We start from the raw sequence: 19,933 nt of genomic DNA, 5'->3' as shown, positions 1-19,933 counted from the left end.
TGTATTTGAAGTTTTATAAATATTAGCTACTCTATCAGATCCCGAAAGTTACATTCCAAGAATGAATAATAATTGCCAATTGGAAATTCTGGAAACCATCCTTTCTAAGAATATTTTGTCTTTCAGACTGGTAAGCAGTTTTATACTTTATATCTCCATACAGTTATCCTTCTCATGCCATCATTATCTCTTACCTAGATAATGTGATAACCTAACTGGTCTCCTTGTCTTGATCCTCTGTCGGTTCATGTTCTACACTGAAGCCAAAATGTTCAATACAAATGTGATTTTGTCACTTCCTAGTTGAGTCCTCTTCCTTGTTCATAGATAAAATCCAGACACCCCATACAATCTGGTCCCTGCTCCAGGCCCATCTCTCACCACTCTGAATTCAAATTTCACTCCTTTCAGCTTAAAGTCCTTTGCTAAAATACTGCTGGTGCTACCTAGGACCCTTCTCCCTTTAGTTGTCTGCCTCTTAAATGGAATTCCTCTTAGAAGTGCTCCTCAACTGCCCAAGTCTGAATAAATGCACCTTCTACGTGTCTGATAAGCATTGTCAAAGTGTAGATCAGTGATCTGCAAACTGTCTCAGGGTGCCTGGGATGGATGGTACTTTGGATACTATTTTAGTAAATGAAAATATAGAGAAGCAGTGATAGAAATATTAGTCTAAAGTCTCTGGCTATCCCAGCTAGCTCTCTGTACAAATCGTTTTTTCCCAGTCAGAGCAAAAGAATTTCTATTGAGAAGGTTTTTTTTAAGAAGCAACAAGTATAAGGGTTAAAAATTTGAGTGTTACCAGCCTTTGAGCAGGTGATAGAATTAGAAACCCTCTCCTTATCCTTGGCCTCAATACCCCTTGATGCTCAAAAAATATTAAAGACCCAAGAAGAAGTTAGACCTGAGACTTGAAAAAATATATACAGAAGCACATATTCTATTAGTTGTAGCCATCAAAACAGTGGTTTAAAAACATATCATTTCGCCTCTGGAAAATCCATCGAGCATCTTTTTTAAGCACATATTAACAGTTCATATGAAATTGCAAATTTGATCTTTTCAAGTAATGACATTTTACACATGAATAGTTGCCATTGTATATGTGTATAGGTAAATAGTCCCACATGAGAAGCATGCATCAGTCTCACAAGGCTAGGCCAATTTTTTTATTAGTCATAATTATCTTCCTCATCTTCATCTTCCTCAGTTTCTTCATCTTCCTCAGTTGGAAGTATGGTTGCTTCCTGTGCAACCTTGAAAGCCTGCTCCTCTTCCACAGTAGGGTCATCCATTTCTGTAATTTCTGGTCCACTGGGGTATTCTTGACAAACTGATGGTGGAACTGGGGGTGTATAGCTGTCTGGACTATATTTATGACCCCAGCCTATGTAGAGATTTTCAAACTTCCTATAAGTTAAAAAAAAATAATCAGTATGAAAAGTTGACCCTCTTCTTCTGTAATGATAAAGTACTTAGAGTATCATAGTCTCATAATTTTAAAACAATACATTTAAAATACATTAGAGATGAAGTATCCCTAAATGATTTTCTACCATGGAATTTCTGTGATCCAAACTGCTTAAGCTGACCAGGGGACCGGACTCTGTCAAAATGTACCCGACACCCAGACCACAGTCTTTGATCATTTAATTATTTTCAGAAAAACAAAAAACTAAGTTAAAAAGTTACTACCGTCCTTAGAGTTAGAATTTAAAAGTTTCCAAGCTAGTAAACACTTGACTGGATGAGGCATGGGCTTGTGGTGAAAAACCTCTGTGATTTTTCAGGCCCGACCAGAGGCAATTACAAAGGCTTTTCCTGGTAGGTCTGATGGGAAATTGCCCTCTCCTCCCCTGACTTGGTGCACAGTCAACGCACTGCAGTCTCTAAGGAGAGTTATGTCAAGGACACTGACTCCTCTGGCCTGCCTTGCTCTTCACACATTTGCATTCCCAGCCCAGGTGCCTTCACTCCTAGGTCTCTGAGGCCTTTGGCAGAGGTTTTCTTCAAGTGCTTATGCCAAGGCACTTACTGGGGTTTGGAGAGAGAAAGGGAAACCGTAAACCCCACTCTCAGTACCTAATACTTCTCCCTAGCTCTCCCCCAATTCCCACATTTAACTTCATGAATTGGATAATTCAGGTGAAAAGGCAGAAGTCTAAATCAGTCTAATGTTCTATTTTTTTTTAGGCGAGGCAACCCTTGGTTAACCTCACAGATTGCAAGGACCCTGCCATCTTACAATCCCTTATTTTTTATGCCTACAGCACTTGGTCTTCCTAGGTGGTCTCTCATCCAAGTACTATAGTCTAATGTTCTAAATTTGAGGCTTTACTGTATAGTACAGATGTTCTTTGGATAAATCTTATGCCACATTAAACGACACGCTAAAGATGAGTTAAAATGATAGTAACGTAAATTCCAGTGATAACTTGTACTTTACAGAAATAAAATAATTACAATAATAATTTTGTAAGCTGTCAGATACTTACTTGCCATTGCAAAAAGCATATGCTCCAGGCCAAAGGTTGGACCTCAAAACAGCAATAGCATATTGAGGAATGATATTTGAGGACAGCCGTGTTGTCCAAGGTGGTATATTCTGGATCTCTGTAAACCAGAGAAATTCAAAAGCTTAACTCCTAAATAGATAATGATATACTGCGTAACAGAAAAGCTATTTTTATAAATCGTAAAACAAGCACATTTGACATAGAAGGAAAAGTTAAAACATCAGCAGCTTAACCTAAAACCAGGAGGGAATTTTATGAACAGTGTGGAACAATAGAATTTGGATATTTATACACTATATAACAATGTCATATGTTTATGGTCATGTGTTTATGATCTGCAGAATGCAAAACAAGAGTGGTACACATAACTGTCAGCATTTCAGTAAGAGCTACTGCCAACTTAAGCTTCCTCCTTGTGCAGCTCTTCTTTAACCTGTCAGAAGAAGTAGGTGGAGTGTCCAGCTACATTCTTTATTCCCCACCCTATAGTATAGTCTATATGTGTGTGTGTGTATAGATAGATATAGTATATATGGTATGTATATAAAGCATATATACATAGGCTATATACATATATACATGTATATAATATACTATGTATAATACATAGTACATTATATATATATATATATATATATACACACACACACACACACACACACACACACACACACACACACACACATAATATATTATGTAGTTTGTGTAAAATTACCTAAATCTTCAGAGATTGGTGTCAAGAGAGGAGGTCCTACTTCCTGTTCTATGTAGTCAGGCTCTTCTTTTTCTTCTTTTTCTTCATCATCTTCATCTTCTTCCTCTTCCTCCTCACTTTTTTGTTTGGGGTTGAACCAATTACAGCGACCCTAAATATGAATATTGCAAGATGAGGACCATAGTATACCAGATTATTCATTTGGATTGAAGCAATTACCTGCACAAGGTCCCATTGTGTGGAAATTTAATCATTCATCCATTCAATGTACATTTACCAAGAGCTAGGTTTTTTCAAGCAAAAGAGTATATTATTTATTTCGAGAATTTGCCAACTTCTTGAAGGTACAGAACATTTATATTTTAAAATTAGCAGTACTTTATTTAAAAAGGTAATAATGCATTTTACTAATTTGTAATAAATAATTTATAAGAAAGAGGCAAAGTACTACTATCATTAATAAAATTAAAATGTGATAAGATTAGGTATAGAGATTTGGCATTATCATTTCTCATCTAATTAACTCTTATCCAGATACATAAAAGTATCTGATATATAGGAAGAAGTATAGTGGAGATTTTCTATCTGCAAATGAGGCAGTATAGCAGAGTGATTAAAAGGATGAACTCTGGATTGTTCTGCATATTCACATCTAATCCTGTTGCTTCATAGCCATATTCCCTTTTTCACATTTCCTAAACTCTCCACTTCAATTTCTTCATCTGTAATATAAGGAAAATGTTAGTTTTTCATACAGTTATTAGGATTAAATGAGTTAATACATATAAAGTGCTATTAAGAGCACCTGGCAGAATATGTGCTATATAATTGTTATTTAGCACAGTTTGCTTATTTTTGTTTTATTATAATCCTTTATTGTTCTTAGCATAAAAGTTTCATATATTATAAAAATAGAATAAAAAATTATTCCCAAAATTAATGCATTTATATTAAACTTATAAAAATAATTTCACAACACACATAAATCTAAATCCTTATGTAACTCATCAAATACTCCATAGAAATAATTATTTTACTTCTGATGGGAAATAAAAATCTGTTTGAGGATCCTAGGTCTATACTACTTGGCAATTATATAGAACTCTGTATTTTTACTTGATTTTTTAATAGTCTCTGCCTGGAGTCTGAAGGCCTTTGTTTTGCATGTGTGCATGTGTACATTGTAGACTGAATTTAATACATGTTTGCTGATTGGCTGATAGATTGAGAATTGCAGAGTCCCTACCTGAGGGAGAATATGTTGCACATGATGAACCCAATTGGACAGAGATTCCACTAGATCAGTCACTTGAATGCCTTCAAAATCAGAGTTTTCTTCAAAGGTATCTCGCCCACCTTCCACCTCTTCCTCCTCCTCTCCTTCCTCTTCACCAAACTGATAGAATCCTAGAGGGCTGACATGGGTCCCTGCTGAAATTCTGGCAATTTGTGCTCGTAAGTAATTACTCTCACTTCCTGGGAAAGGTGGGTAGCTTATGATCGGGGTATCCAATCGCCCAGTGAAAAATTTCTTGATCTTTCTTGCAATAACAATTTGTGCAGGTGTTACTGATGGCAACTTCACCCACGGTCTTCCTGGTTCATTGCAAACAAAATAGACATATTTGTTTGCCCCTGTTCTACTTTCTTCTTTTGGTATGGCCTGTGGGGCCTTATAAAAGGACCTTGGTAATTCATCTTCATCATCTTCTTCACCTTCACTATCTTCATTGTCCCTCTCTTCAGTTACATCTTCCTCTTCTACTTCTTCTTCATCTTCTCCTTCACGAAATTCCACTTCAGCTACAATATAATTCATTTCCAGACCCAAGATCTTGCCCCAGAAACGGCATCTTTGGATTGGGTGGGTGTCAGTAAGCTGTTTGAGGGCAAGAAATATGCGATAAGTCTCATCTGTGCCCAAACCAACTCCAGCTTGTTCAAAATAAAAAGCTGACTCCATTATATTTGGAAGAGAGTTTTCTGCCTGAGAATATAAATGCTGAAGTTAACATTTTATCTATAAAGAGAACTGCTTGCTTTTTTTTTCCTTTTTGTACAGCTTGGTATTAGCTCTACTTTCCCACCACTTCTTTGACATTTCTTTCAAGATTTAGATCAAACTTTATTAGTTTCTGAATTTCAATCCTTTCATTACTTATAAATGTAGCTTATACCATTGTCTTATATGCATCAGTATAATAGTTATCTTGTCATAACCATTATGAATAAAATTCAACATCCTATTTACAAAAAATATTTAAGTGGCCCCTTTACTATACTGAAATAATAAAATATAGTATAACCTACATAAACACATATATTTAGAAAAAAATGTTTATGTATATATATATGGCTATTCAGCCATACCTCATTTTATTGTGTTTTGCTTTTAATACACTTCACAGATACTGCATTTTTACAAATTGAAGGTTTGAGGCAACCCTGTATGGAGCAAGCCTATCAGCATCATTTTTCCAACAGTATTTGCTCACTTCATGTCTCTGTGTTAATGGATGAGGAGTAGCTTCTTCATATGAAAGTGGTTTCTTGAGATGAAATCTACTCCTGGTGCAGATTGTTGAAATGACAACAAAGGATTTAGAATATTACATAAACTTAGTTGATAAAGTAGCGGCAAGGCTTAGGAGGATTGACTCCAATTTTGAAAGTTCTACTATGGGTAAAATGCTATCAAACAGCATCCCATGAGAAATCATTTACGAAAGAGTGAATTGATACAGCAAACTTCATTGTTGTCTTATTTTAAGAAATTGCCACAGCCACCCCAATGTTCAGCAACAGCCACCCTGATCAGTCAGCAGCCATCAACATTGAAGCAAACCTTCTACCAGCAAAAAGATTATGATTCCCTGAAGGCTCAGATGATGGTTAACATTTTTTAGCAATGAAGTATTTTATAATTAAGGTATGTACATTGTTTTAGTAGACATAATGCTATTGCATCCTTAATGGACTACAGTACAGTGTAAATATAACTTTTATATGCACTAGGAAATCCCCCCAAATTTGTCACCCACTTTATTGCAATATTCACTTAATTGCAGTGGTCTGAGACTAAACCTACCATATCTCCATGGTATGACTGTATATGTTTTTACGTATTATCATATATTTTATAAATAATAAATATTATATATATATGGTAATATATAGGGCACATAAAACTCAGTACAGTACCCTATACATAGAATAATATATAGGACAAACAAAAGGAACATATAATAAGATACATGCCCAAGCATAACTACATTTGAAGAAGTAATTTAGTCAGATGTTTGCTTGTACTTATAATAAATATTTTGGATTTAAAATAAGGAAGAAAATCAGAAATAATTCATAAAAGAAATACAAGAAAATGAAAACACAAGTATACTCTAGAAAAACATTTCTGAGAAAATGGAAAATAACTTTAACTGAAGTAGGAGTAATTTGCAAGACAAACCTTAGATCTTCAAAATAGAGAAATTGAGATTACTTTTCTATTCTAACAAATGATCTACTCTTAATTATATTATAATTTTAGTGTCAAAATAACAATGACATTTTCAATCTTCATCCCTTTGATGTAGGTATGTAAATCTCTTTCCTGGGCATCTATTGTACCACGCTCACTCTTGATCCTACTTTGCCTTCTACAACTATTTCTCCTTAGTCTCTTTAACTGGTTCTTTTTTCTTAATTGAGCCCTAAATATTAGTGTTCTCAAAATTTCAATCATATCATCAGTCAATATTTTATGCGTGGATGATTTCTTCCACACCACCCCAAGTAATATGTGGTTGTTTAACATGTACCTCTCTAGTTCTGACTTTTCTCCTAGGTTCCACACCCGTATTTCTAGCCACCTATGAGAAATTTTAATCTGAATGTTCTACATATATCTCAAGTCGAGAATGAATTTGTATTTCTTTCAAATCTTCTCTTTTTTGTGTATACTCTATCTTCTCCAAAAGTAGCACCAATAACTCAGTTTCCCAATCCAGAAAGTTCAGTCAACCTTGCTTCCTCCAACTTTCATATTTAGAATCCTGTTGATTCTATCACATAAAAGGCTGTTGGCATTATCCTCTTCTCTTTAATTCAATTCTACTATACTAACTTCCACCCTGACTACCTGTATTGCCACAGAAAGCTTCTAATACTCTCTTGCCCCTATTTTTTCATTGTCCACATTATTATCAGAGTAATATTTCTAAACCATATCAGACCATGCTATTAAAAGCCTATATTGACTTCTCATTTTATACAAGAAAGAAATTTCTTTTCAATGCACAAAGAGCAGTCTGGCTCTAAGCACCTTATCTGCTTCATATCTATCACTCCTTCAAATCTATGTATCAATTTACTAAACATTCCTAAACATTAAAAAATCTTTCCCAACATCTTATTGTTCTTTCTGCCCAGAATTTTATTTCTTATAGTCTTCACTTGGTGAACTTCTTATCCTTTATGATCCAAATGAAATATCGCGTCCACTACAAAGCCTTGCCTAATTCCCTATAATAGAGTCAGTTGCTCCATTCCATCTCAGAGCTTGTCAAAACAATATAATAATAGTTGGTACTATTCATTACGTTCCTAGGATATGCCAGACCCTTTTTATATAGTACCTCTACCCCTTAAGTTGGTGCCATGTGACTATCCCTGAGGCTTGGAAAGGCTTAGTCACTGATCCAAAGTCACACAACAAGTTAAATTTTTGAGCTAGGATTCTACTTCAGATCTAACTTCAAAACCCTTATTTTTTTCCCCCCACCATACTAGGCCATCTCTATTAGTGAACTAATCAAATAGCTTTACAATCTTTTTTGCCTCTTTCACTACTCTTTCACAACTTAAAGACAGAAAAGTCTTTTTCATGTGTTTATCTCAGTATCTGGCATGCAGTAAGGAGTCACAATGTTTGCAGATGAATAAATGGGTGAATGAATAAATGAATACTGAAGACTAAGGACAGGAATTCTGGTTTGGTCAAAGAGAGGAATAAGAAACATGAACACTCAACATAGAGGTCTGGAACAGAGTCAGTCACAAAGATTGTATTTCAATGTTTCCAAGACCTACCTGTCTTCCTATTCCTGCATGTTTCTATTCCCTGAGGTAGAGTTTTTAATTTTCATCTGATGACTCAGGTCTTCCTGGCTCTAAAACCAATTCTACTCTATTTTAGGAGGAATTTATGGAATCTAGTTAAGAGGCTCAGTTTCCAGCATCAAAATAACTGATTTATATTCTCACTCCATATCCTGGTTTTAGAACTTAGATCCCTACATTACAATTCTATGCCTACAGATAGTCCAATGCCTCATTCTTACACTGGAGTCTAAACTTTCTTCGATAAATTCCTCCATGTGAGTGTCTGCCTCCTGCTTGATCCCTAAGTGATGTTGGCTCCAAGACTTGTCATTGCTATATGTGGCTACTTAAATGTCTTGGAGTAAAATATTTTCAGAAAAGGACAGCTGATGTCATCTCCTTAATATGTATCACCTGTTCCTCTGAGTACTCTGGGTCCCACTATGTCAGGTTGGGTCCCCCCACAAAAATTGCCAAACCCTAGAGGGTATACCAATTGTCCAGATCTTTATTCCTCCTATCTTTTACCTGACTGAACTCTCTGTTCTTTTCTGAAAATAGCTCACTTTTAACATTAAATTTGCAAGTATTTAGACAGATTTTGAATAGTGGTAACAAAACATGAAAGCTCAGTAGATGTATAAATTACTCAGTAGTCTAAATAACAAGCATATAGGCATTTAGGAAACAATGCTGGATACTATTTTAAAATATTCATTGCTAAAATTTCTGTGATACAACTGATTTAATACTCTAATGATAGCTTTTTATCTCTGTCACTAACTTTATAAATATTTTCAACAGTTTGTCTCGGGATTAAAAGAAATATTTTATCTCATTGACATAATATGCATAATATCAAGACATAATATTAGGAAGTTGCCTCAGAAGAGAATACAAGTGACTTTAGAAGTACTTCTAATTTTTCTAGTTAAATTTAAGGGAAAAATATGCAACTTGATTCAATGCCTAATTTTTAATTACCTAACATTAATTCATTCTTTAATAAGAAGCAGATATTGGTTCATATCTGTACCAGGTACTTTGGAATATAAGAGACGAAGAAAACATTTTCTTTAATATCAATAATTTTTCTAGTAAAATTAAAGGGAAAAATATGCAACTTGATTCAAAGCCTAATTTTTAATTACCTAACATTAATTCATTCTTTAATAAGAAGCAGATATTGGTTCATATCTGTACCAGGCACTTTGGAATATAAGAGACGAAGAAAACATTTTCTTTAATATCAATACTTCAGCCCTACAAACGCCTAACAAACAGCTAAGCCTGTGAAATACTAAAACACAATGTGAAAAAATAAATTCTAAACAAGGAAATGAGTAGTCTAAAATGAAGCTGAAAATACTATTTAGCAAGCTATCAAAGACAGTTGATATGAATTTAAAGTCACACCACTAACCTCAAATAAAACCCTAAGATTGAACTATTCATATTTATACCAGTGACTTACTATTTCATCTTCCAGTTCTTGATCAGCTCCTTCTAAATTTCCATGGAGAAAAAGAGCCTTTTGCTTCTCTGCTATTTCATATGTTGGAAGCATCTCATTCTCATTTTGGAGTGTATCTAATTTTTTACTAAAATGTGCCATCTTCACATCTTGGCTAATAGTTTCAATGATATCCACAGCATTTTCAGGACGCTCATCTAAGATCTTGGTCAGCATATTAGAAAGATGCTCATATCTACTCCAAAAGAGAAAATTCCAGATAATTTCCATGTCAAAAGCATTTGAAGAACTATTTCATGCAGACTCAGTAATCTAATTTTCAGAAAACTTCAACAACTCGAAGACTTCAGAAATTCTAAGTCGATAAACAGTTACAGTAACTTCTATCACTGCCAGAAAAACCTATTTCAGAATTTTCCTTTTGAAATATCTCCAATATGATATGAATTTTTAATATATTAAAGAAAAAATATTATAGAAAGATATGTATTTCACATCAGGAACATTTTTACATTTTATTTGAGCTTGGAATCTTAGTTATATTTAAAAGTGATGAACATTTTTCATTTTTTTATCTTAACTTCTTTCCCATCCCTCTTCCCCTACCATCACCAAATCCAATTTGATTTCCAAATCCTGTTGACTCTCTTACGGTATGTTCTCTTCTGTTTCATTTCCTAGGCCAGTTATCTACTTCTGTGTTTTGATACCTATAAAAAATGCATTTCATTTTGCAGCTCCTGCCCACACACAACTGAAAGTGTCATAAAATATTATTCATCTTTATTAAAATGTGATGCTCTCTAATATTTTTGTTCTATTAAAAACACTGCTGGAGCTTTTTATTTCATATCTTAGTGAAACTGCCTCTAACCTCTCATTAATTTATTACATTTTATACATAACTGCTAGTGTGTGCTTTTTCAAATACCAGATTTACATCGTGAATTTACTATTTAAGAGCTAAACATGTCTATCAAAATGCTCTTAGATTAAAAAAGAAATTCCTTTGTCCAATATGAAACTTGCATAAATTTCCTCTCTGACAGATAAGCATTGAATCTCTCCAATTTCATTTCTAATAATTATTTCAATTATAACTTCTGCCCCAGTGAAGTAAATCTACTAAAAATCACTTTCATATAGTTGCTAAGTCCTGCCTGAGAGCTTTTGCTTGCTGTATTCCATTTATATCATTTCTCTCAAGAAATAATTTAAAACCACTTTGTTGTCAAGTCACTCTTGAAAGTTTAGAGTGGGTCTTTTTGAGATCACAGTTTAGAGTGGGTCTTTCTGAGATCATTGATATGCTGCTATGTATTATATATTTATTATATATGTGTTATGTATTATATATATATATATTATATATGTGTACATTATATATTTCTCATTCAGGAACTGCATTAGGTTCTTATATGGCCAAAATTAGGTTTTTGTTTGTTTGCTATTATTTTAATATATCTCATCTCTTATTATAGTGAAATAAAATAGATGCTCAATAATTGCCTACTTTCTGTTAATTGACCTTAGGTATTATTTTTTGTTTTTTCTTCTTTAATATCTGTATTTAGCTAATGGATCTTATGCATGTCAAAGAAAAATATGCAGATTATATGGAACAAATTTGAAAGGCAGTTTTAAAATATTATATATGAAGAATATATCATTCTTTCCCAGAATATTGCTATTATTGTAAATTAACAGTAATGTTATGACTTGGATTTGTTTAAAACTTCCTCGAGCTTTGTGTTTTTGTATTCAATTTTAAATAGTGAGCTCTTGACTATTTATAATGAGCTCTTTTGGACTTTCAACAAAGTTTTTAAATTCATGCTTCTTATTTAACTAAGGACAAGAAGTTTATATCAGAAATTCAAATAGAATCCACTACTGAGTAGATTACATCCCTGAAGCTTAAGTAAATTATAGTTTAGAACAGTAACTTATAAATAATATTTTGAATTGTCAATGTTGGGTTTCGTGAAAGATTTCACACATTAAATGTTAATTATTTGTTATTCTTCAAAGATTAAAATTATAGTATCTAATTCTCCTGGTTTTCCCAGGACCGAAGGGTTTCTCGGGATGCAGAACTTATAGTGCTCAACTCAGGACAATTCCAGGATAACTGAGATAGTTTTGGTCACTCTAGCACTGGCCTAGGTGGGAACTCAAATCTAAGCTATAGAAGCACTAGCATGCTTGGGTTAAAGCCATGCACTTGCTATCACTGGTAGACAGTTACTTTTACAAGCATCTTAGAGAAAGGCTTGGACTTCATTATCTTTATGGTCTCTTTCAACCTCAAGATTCCATAATTCCTAAGTTTTATTCCTGTATGCCTAAGGTCTTTAGAAAAACTAGAAGAATCCCCATCAATGACCTATATTGAGTCCTGTAATACAAAGAGTTACTAAATTACTAACTCTCATAATACAGACTTTTCAAACATATTTCCATTCACCCACAGAAGACATTCACACAGCGGTATTCACACCCCCTTTTCTTTGCCATACTTTCCTCTTTCTTTTTTTTCCTCCAGGACTTACAGATTTAAGCCCGACTTGTCACTGGTCTTCAGCAGGTAAGCTTTAGCATTCCGAATGGCAATCTCAAGCATGCTGGGGGCTATTTCAGAGGCCCCAGGCTCGGCCTCATTCAAATAGTAGTTACTGTTTGAGTCGCTTTCCTGAAAAAAGTCAAATCTCAGCTCTTTCCGTATAGAGTTGTTACAGCTCATATCCTTTGGTCCATACAGGTGACCATCAGTTTTTTGGGGCTGTTGAAAAGCATTTCCCTCTGATTGGCAGGTTTGATAAGGAGTTGATTCTCCTTTATCATGTGATTGTTCCAAATGGTCGGAGTGAGGTGTCCCAGCTTCAGTAATCACAGAGTGGTCTTATCTGACTGCCATGGCGCCGCAAGGTCCCGGGAAGAAAGAGTGGAAGATGGCTCCTGAGGAGGGGAAGGTGGAGATGATGCACCTCTGAGGTCATCCAGAGGTGTGCTGCCTCTAGACTGGGGGCTGGAAGGAGGACTAATTCTGGGCTGGATTCCAGTTTCCGGGCCCTGCTCCGACTCCGGGGTCTTTGATAAACCAGACTTGGGATCTTGGGAAGAAGCAGCGGTCATTCCTTCCCATGGCCTCTCTTCTTCCGCCGGTTCTAGGTTTTCTTTTTCTTGCTTCAGGAAGGCCGATTCTTCCATAGAAGCAGTCGGGGTGGAGCGGCGGGGGGTAAGTTTTAGATGAAAGAGGAAGTGCAGGTATGGAAGGAGGTAACGCAAGATAGTCGCTTCGCTGAGGTTTGCTAAGCGATTTCTGGGTCTTAATTGCTCCGCAAATTGCAGCGTCCTGTCTCCATAGCAACCTCAACAGGTTTCCTCTAAGAGAAACAACTGAACACACCTGTTGCCAAGATTCTAGGGAGGAGACCAAGAAAGATGAAAATCTTAGATTTGTGATTTGGTGGAGCCTCTGCTCCTCTTGCTAGATCAGCCAATCCGAACTGCAGTTTACCCGCCGTGGTTGGAAACCCGAGAAAGGGTCGGGCACAGGACCACAAAAGAGAAGGAGCCAAGACGCCGCGCGGGAGCATTTTCAAGAGATAGTTTGATTCTAGTTAACGTGGTGAGGCTTGAGTCGGTGCCTTAGGCAAAGGACGATGTATCTACAGAGTGTACGTGCCGGGGGCGGGGACGGTTCTTGGGAATTTTGAGGCGCAGGTTCCAGGGAGAAGGCCAGGACAGCCCAAGACTCACACTTAGAGGGCAAAGGCGTCTCGTCTGCGCCAATCAAACGCGGGAAACTTTGGGATTGAAAACAATGCTTGGATTTTTAGTATCTATATATGATATTGCTCTGACACTCCTTTTGTCTTTGTTCTCTTGGTGATAAGGTTTATCTCTGGACTAAAGTTTACACTGTTGACCTTATTGGTATCTTTGATTCCTAAACTGGCTTTCCTTAACTAACTTTGCACAGGTTAACTATTCTATGTATTCGATAGGCACTTTCTTTACATGACTGTCACTTATACTACTAATTATTCATTTTGAAGTTGCAGTAGACTTTTTCCAATGGACTTGTCCATATATATGCTGTGGTTTCTAATAAGACGGAGGATATAATGAGGCTACCAGAGCCCAAACAAATTACAGTTCATATTATCCCTGTTCATTTAGTACAATGTGATAGATCTCAAACTAATATTTAGACATTTGTCATTTCTTCCCATTCATTATAAGTCTGAATATATAATATAGTACCCATGGAAGACCACCAAACTCTTTTTTTATGCTGGATACATTTTGTTTATCCTAAAGATAACACAGGTGAGAGTCTCTTCTCCTTTGTGAATTGCCAGTATTTTTTCCAGAAAATATGCTCTGTTCTTTATCTTGTACAAATCTAAGTCTACATTGTTTATCTACAATACTTCAGAAAGTATTTCTTTTTATAGGATGATATCATTTAGTCAAGAAAACACTACTGCTTTATCGTTTCCTTTAATCTGGAGCCACAGCCTTAACTGCAGACATATACCACATTCAGTCTTTTTCTTTAGAGCCTTTCTTCATCTCTATCATAGATTTACCATGAAACTTATGAGAGTTAAACTTCAGGACCCCACTCTTGTACAGTCCCCTTGCCATGCCCTGCACTTAATTTCGAATTTATAATTGTGTAGTCTTTTTCTTATGAGACTCTCTTCTAAATTATATAAGCTTTTGCATCCTGGATCAGCCCTAGTCCTATATAGCAGCAGTCCTTAACCTTTTTTTGCGCCAAGGACCGGGGCGTCTATGAGACTCTAATGCCTGAGGTGGAGCTGAGGCAGCAATGCTAGCGCTGGGGAGAGGCTGCAGATACAGATGAAGCTTGATCGCTTGCCTCCACTCACCTTCTGCTTTGAGGCCTGGCTCCTAACAGGCCAGGGATGGGTATAGGTCTCCAGCAGCATGGGGTTTAGGGACCTCTGCTATATAGGACTCAAGAGGAGAAAGCTCATACGAATAAAAAGCAATCCCGTGTCCTGATGTGAACTGAGATTATAACTTTACAGATTACAAATTCTCTTGGGTGAGCAACTCTCCTATGTTAGCTTTAAGTGAACAGATGCAATTGACTTGTGGCTTTAGTTGATTTTAAGTGTAGTCTTCTACAAAACCCTATTTTACAGTGAGAAATTAACACTCTGGGGAACATCTATGTTCCATGTTGTTGGTATAAAATACTTTATTTGACCCCAACTGAAACCCCAAACAGTAGGAATTATCGTTCCAAACTCTGTCTCAGAGTACTAAGGTAATTGGTCCAAGATTATACTGCTAAAAAGTTCTGACTTTAAGTTCATGGGCACTCCACACAACACAACTGTAGTGTTTTTTTATTTTTCCTAAATTGATATATGATTTTACCAAGATCATCCATAAAATACAAAGTTAGAGATAAGTGTAGGGGATAAGATACTCAGAAATTTTCCAAATAAATTAACTTAGTAATATGAAATTAGACATACTGCATTTTTCCATTTGCCACTAAATAAAATTATCAATGAGGACTATTTAAAAGAAAGGTTCCGCTAAATAGGCTGATGGAGGCAACATTTCGTTCTACAGAATACTTTTTTTACTTCTCCATACAATTAACATTGCTGGTCTTCTACTGTTCATATTCACATGGAAAATTTTGTCAGGAGTTTTGGCCAGGGCCAGGAAAATAAAAATAGAGTATTCCCTAACTTCCTGTTTGTTATAAACTCGATTAACATTTTGGGTAAGGATTTATGAAATCCGGCCATAGTTGTGCTAAGTATCTGCAAAGCTTTAGAATTCCTTAATCCTTAGGCGTAGATTTCCATAGCTTCTGCCAAAAGCCTACTTCGCTCAGCGCCATCTGGGACTCTTCTCCTGGGTGTGGGGAGGTTAGTCGCCACAGTCCGGAAGGTCTTGGTAGGAGTAGCCCTGGCAGCCTCGATGTGCTCTGTAGACGATGAGCAGGTGGTAAAACCCCGGCAAGAACACCAGGATGCCAACAATCAGAACCGCAACGCCCCTCTTGGCGCCTACTTTGCCGATGTAGCCCGCCAGCAGGAGGCAGCCGGTGGTAATGAGAAAGGCACCAGTCAAAAACTGCACGGTGGCGCAGGCAATGGCCTTATAAGGAATCTTGGAGCTTTTCTTAAACTTTAATAAGTGAGATCTCACCGCACCTGGACATCTTTTCGATTTAAAGCTAGATTCAGCAGGTAAAGTTTCCTTCTGACGGGTTACCTGTCCACCGTCAGTGCTGGAGAGCATTGAGTATTTCTCTTTGATACTGGGATTCTCAGCAGCCACCTTGGTGCGAGTGGGGGATCAAAACCCACAGAATGAGTGAGGAGCTCGCCACCTGCCCCACGGTGGGCAGAGGTGTCAAGGCCCGCGCGCCCACCCAACGGCTCTCGGACCCGCGTGGCTGGTTGCCTCAGCATCTCTCACTCTCGGGCTTCTCCCTAATTAACTTTCTGGAACACTGCCTTGTTTTTGATACAATCCCTCTTTTATCATGCAAAGTTGCAATTACTTAGTTTTATGGTATATTGGCTGCATTCGTTATTTTCTTAGGCCAGTTCTAGTAAATTCCCAGCCTTCTTTATCATCCCAAATTTTAAATTGAATAGATTAGATTTCAGTCAGTCAATTTCATAGAATTTCCATTTTTTCCCTAAATTTTCATAATCATATCTCATTCTCGCCTCTCTCCTCTTCCATTATTCTGATACGCAGCACACATAGCCAGTCAAGAAGAGAGGAGAAGATGTGAGTTTTGGAATCAAACCTGGGTGAAATCTTGGCTCTGCTCCTTGTTAACTGTGTAAACTGGGTCATATTGCATACCCAGGAGCCCAGTTCCTTCTATAAAATAGGCATTGTAACATGAACGCCATAAGATTACTGTGAGTACTTACAGAATTAATTATGCAAACTGCCTTGCTTATAGCAGGTGCCCTGCATGGTACTCAGATCCTGCTATGATCAAGGGCGAGGCATGTCCAAAAACTTCAAGGCATTTCACTCTCATTTTTGGCTCATTTTATAGATAACAGCTTTCCTGCAAAGTTGTATTACCTGAACATTGAATTGGCTACCTTGCAGGAGTGGTGTGCCCTTTGGAATACTACGATTTAATCAGAAATAGTGTGGTCTCGGTCAGGCTATTGCGGAAAGAGTTTCTAATTCATGAGAGGTTGAATTGGAGACCTCTAAATTCTATCTCACCTCTTACCAGAGTAAAAGTATAGTATGGATATACTATAGGGTTTTTTAAAATTCTATTCACTGATTGAAGGACTTTTGAGATATATCTAGTTTGGGGTTGTTACAAACAAGTGCTATGAAAATTTATTTTCATGTTTGAATGTAAGTTTTCATTCTCTAGGATAAACACCCATCAGTGGGATTGTTGAATCATGTTAAGTATGTTTAACTTTATAAGAACTTGCCAAACTGCCTTTTAGAGTGGCTATACCATTTTGTATATTTACCGGCAATGCAGGAGAGATCCATTTGCTCCACATCTTTACTAGCACATGGTATTGTCAATATTTTTCAGTTTATTTTTAACTATGTACTTATAACTCATAGTAGTTTTAATTTCCATTTTTCTGATGGTTTATGGTGGTACACATCTTTTGAACTATTTATTTGCCATTCCTCTATCCTCTTTGGTAATGTCTTTCAAGTCTTTTGCCCTTTCTCTAATTGGACTGTTTGTTTTCTTACTGTTCAATTTAGAGAATTAATTATACTCTGGATACAAATCCTTTATTAGTTATGTGATTTACCAATATTTTCTCCCAGTCGATGGCTTTCATCTCCTAACAAGGTCTTTTGCAGTACAAAAGTTTTTTTTATTTTGATCAAGTTTAATTTTTCATATCTTTCTTTTATGGATCATGCCTTTGTTGCCAAATCTAAGAACCCTTTGCATATACCTAGATCATGAATATTTTCTTTTATATTTTCTTCTAAACATATTAATAGATTTATTTTTTATATTTAGATCCACAATGCATTTTGAGGTAATTTTTATAAGGTATGAATTTAGGTCAGTTGTCATTGTTTTAGTCTATGAGTATCCAATTATTACAACAGCATTTATTGAAAAATCTATCCTTCCATGGAATTGCTTTTGCACCTTTGTCAAAATTCAGCTGATATACTTGCAAAGCTCTGTATATGGAATCTCTATTTTCTTCCATTGGTCTATGTGTCTTTTCTTCTGCCAGTATCATGCTATCGTGATTAACTGTTGCTATATAGTCTTAAAATTGAGAATTAGCTTTTCTATAGCTACGGAGAATCTAACTTGGGTTTTGGTAGGAATTTTATTTCTAACTTATAGATTAATTAGGGAAAATCAACATCTTTTCTATGGTAAATCTTACAGTCAATGAACATGGTATAATGCTCCATTAATTGAGTACATTTTTTATTCATCAGCATGCAGTACCTCTTTATTTTTTGTTAGATGTGTGCTTATATATTTCTATTTTTTGGAGTCATTTAAATAGTATTATTTTTTTAATTTTGTTACAATTTATTATTGCTAGCATATAGAAATATGATTGATTTTGTGTGTTGAGAACTTGTATTATGCAACTTTGCAAAACTCACTTATTAGTTCCAGTAGTATTTTGTTGTTGTTAATTCCTTGGAATTTTCTACATAGACTATTATATCATTTGCAAACTGATGATTTTGTTTCTTCCTTTCCAATTTATAGCTTTTATTTCCTTTTCTTGCCTTATTGTCCTAGCTAGGCTGAATCGGAGTGGTGAGAATCAACTTATATCCCCAGTTGTTATTACAGTGATTGCTGACATGTATTTAGGTATGTTCCTATGCATCAGAGCTAATCAACAGTATGCTACCTTATAGACTCCTTTGGTTTGGCTTCAGAACCGGTCTAATAGCTGTGGTGTAGAATAGCAATTATTTAATTGCATCGTAGAGTATTGTATTAGATCCCTAGGGCTGCTGTAACAAAATACCAATATACAGGTGACTTAAAAAAATTGTATTGTCTCACTGTCTGGAGGTTAGAGGTGCAAAATCAAGACATCAGCAGGGCCATACTTCCTCTGAAACCTATAGGAGAGAATCCTTTCTTACCTCTTTTAGGTTCTGGTGTTCACCTGCAATCTTTGTTATTCTTCGGCTTGCATATGCATCACTGGAAACTCAGCCTCTGTTGTCACATGGCTGTCTTCACTCTGTATCTCTTTCCTCTTCTTAGTTTCATGGAATTAAGGGCCCCCACTCCTCCAGTATCCGAATATAACTAATTAAATCTACAATGATTCTATTTCCAAATAATATCACATTTTGAGATAATAGAGGTTAGGACTTCAATATATCTTTTGGTGGGGTATAATTCAAGCCATATAAGGTATAATTTTTTTTTTTTTCACTATCTATCTCATCCTTTCAAGGATGGTACAGGGTTCAATGTGCTGTTTGTGCTCCATGACTGTTTTGCCTTGACATTGGTTGTCTGCTTGGGGAAGCTTAGTGACCTAAACTACACCATTCATTTTCTCTCCGTGGAATTTGAATTTGAATTCAACAACACCGGTCTATCTCTGTTGCTCGAACAGAGGTCATTTGGACACAATGTATGACTGCCATCCTGCTGAAGCCAGTCTTCAGAGACAGAGGGAGAGAAGAATATATCCTTAACATAACGAACACAAAGCTAGAGACCATGGAATTCCATGATTGGAGAGAGAGAAAGTGAAAAGATATCAGAATCCCCGACTGCTTCATACTTTTTGGTTTTAGATTCTCAGGAAGTTCAAGACAATTCCTTTCTCGTGTTCCATTAATCTTTTAATGAAGTACCCTATTTTGTATAAACTGGTTACAAATAGAATATTCTCATTTGCAACAAAGTGCTTCATCAAGATGCCAGGAGAAAAATTTCAAAAATGAGAGAACACCTCAGACCATGTTCTCAACAAAGATGTAACTGGATGTTTTACCTGTGGAATAAAAATAAGTCAATTGCATGGACACAGGAAAATATGTTAGTTTAAAAAAGAAATATAGTGAAAGTGAAATTTAAATTACAGAAAATTGAGT

At 35.9% G+C, this 19,933-nt stretch overlaps 2 protein-coding genes across 2 annotated transcripts; both read right to left on the bottom strand.

The window, feature by feature from the left end:
- Window positions 1-920: 920 nt before the first annotated feature.
- Window positions 921-13,242, bottom strand: RSPH4A (radial spoke head component 4A). The gene is given in 7 exon segments (XM_039870909.1): window positions 921-1,410; window positions 2,496-2,613; window positions 3,232-3,382; window positions 4,478-5,218; window positions 9,806-10,040; window positions 12,358-12,700; window positions 12,703-13,242. Coding segments are annotated over 7 exon segments (2,139 nt in total). The 5' UTR covers window positions 13,016-13,242; the 3' UTR covers window positions 921-1,172.
- A 2,491-nt stretch (window positions 13,243-15,733) lies between these two features.
- On the bottom strand, window positions 15,734-16,159 carry LOC120609404 (transmembrane protein 230-like; the record flags this gene model as incomplete). The annotated part of the gene is made up of 2 exons (XM_039871901.1): window positions 15,734-15,994; window positions 16,082-16,159. Coding segments are annotated over 2 exons (339 nt in total), but the record flags the coding sequence as incomplete, so codon positions are not given.
- Window positions 16,160-19,933: the final 3,774 nt, after the last annotated feature.

The sequence above is a fragment of the Pteropus medius genome, unplaced genomic scaffold, assembly GCF_902729225.1.
Source record: "Pteropus medius unplaced genomic scaffold, Ma_sr-lr_union100, whole genome shotgun sequence".
NCBI lineage: Eukaryota > Metazoa > Chordata > Mammalia > Chiroptera > Pteropodidae > Pteropus > Pteropus medius.
Note: the sequence above shows the minus strand (reverse complement) of the source record. Positions and strands in the feature narration are given on the sequence as shown.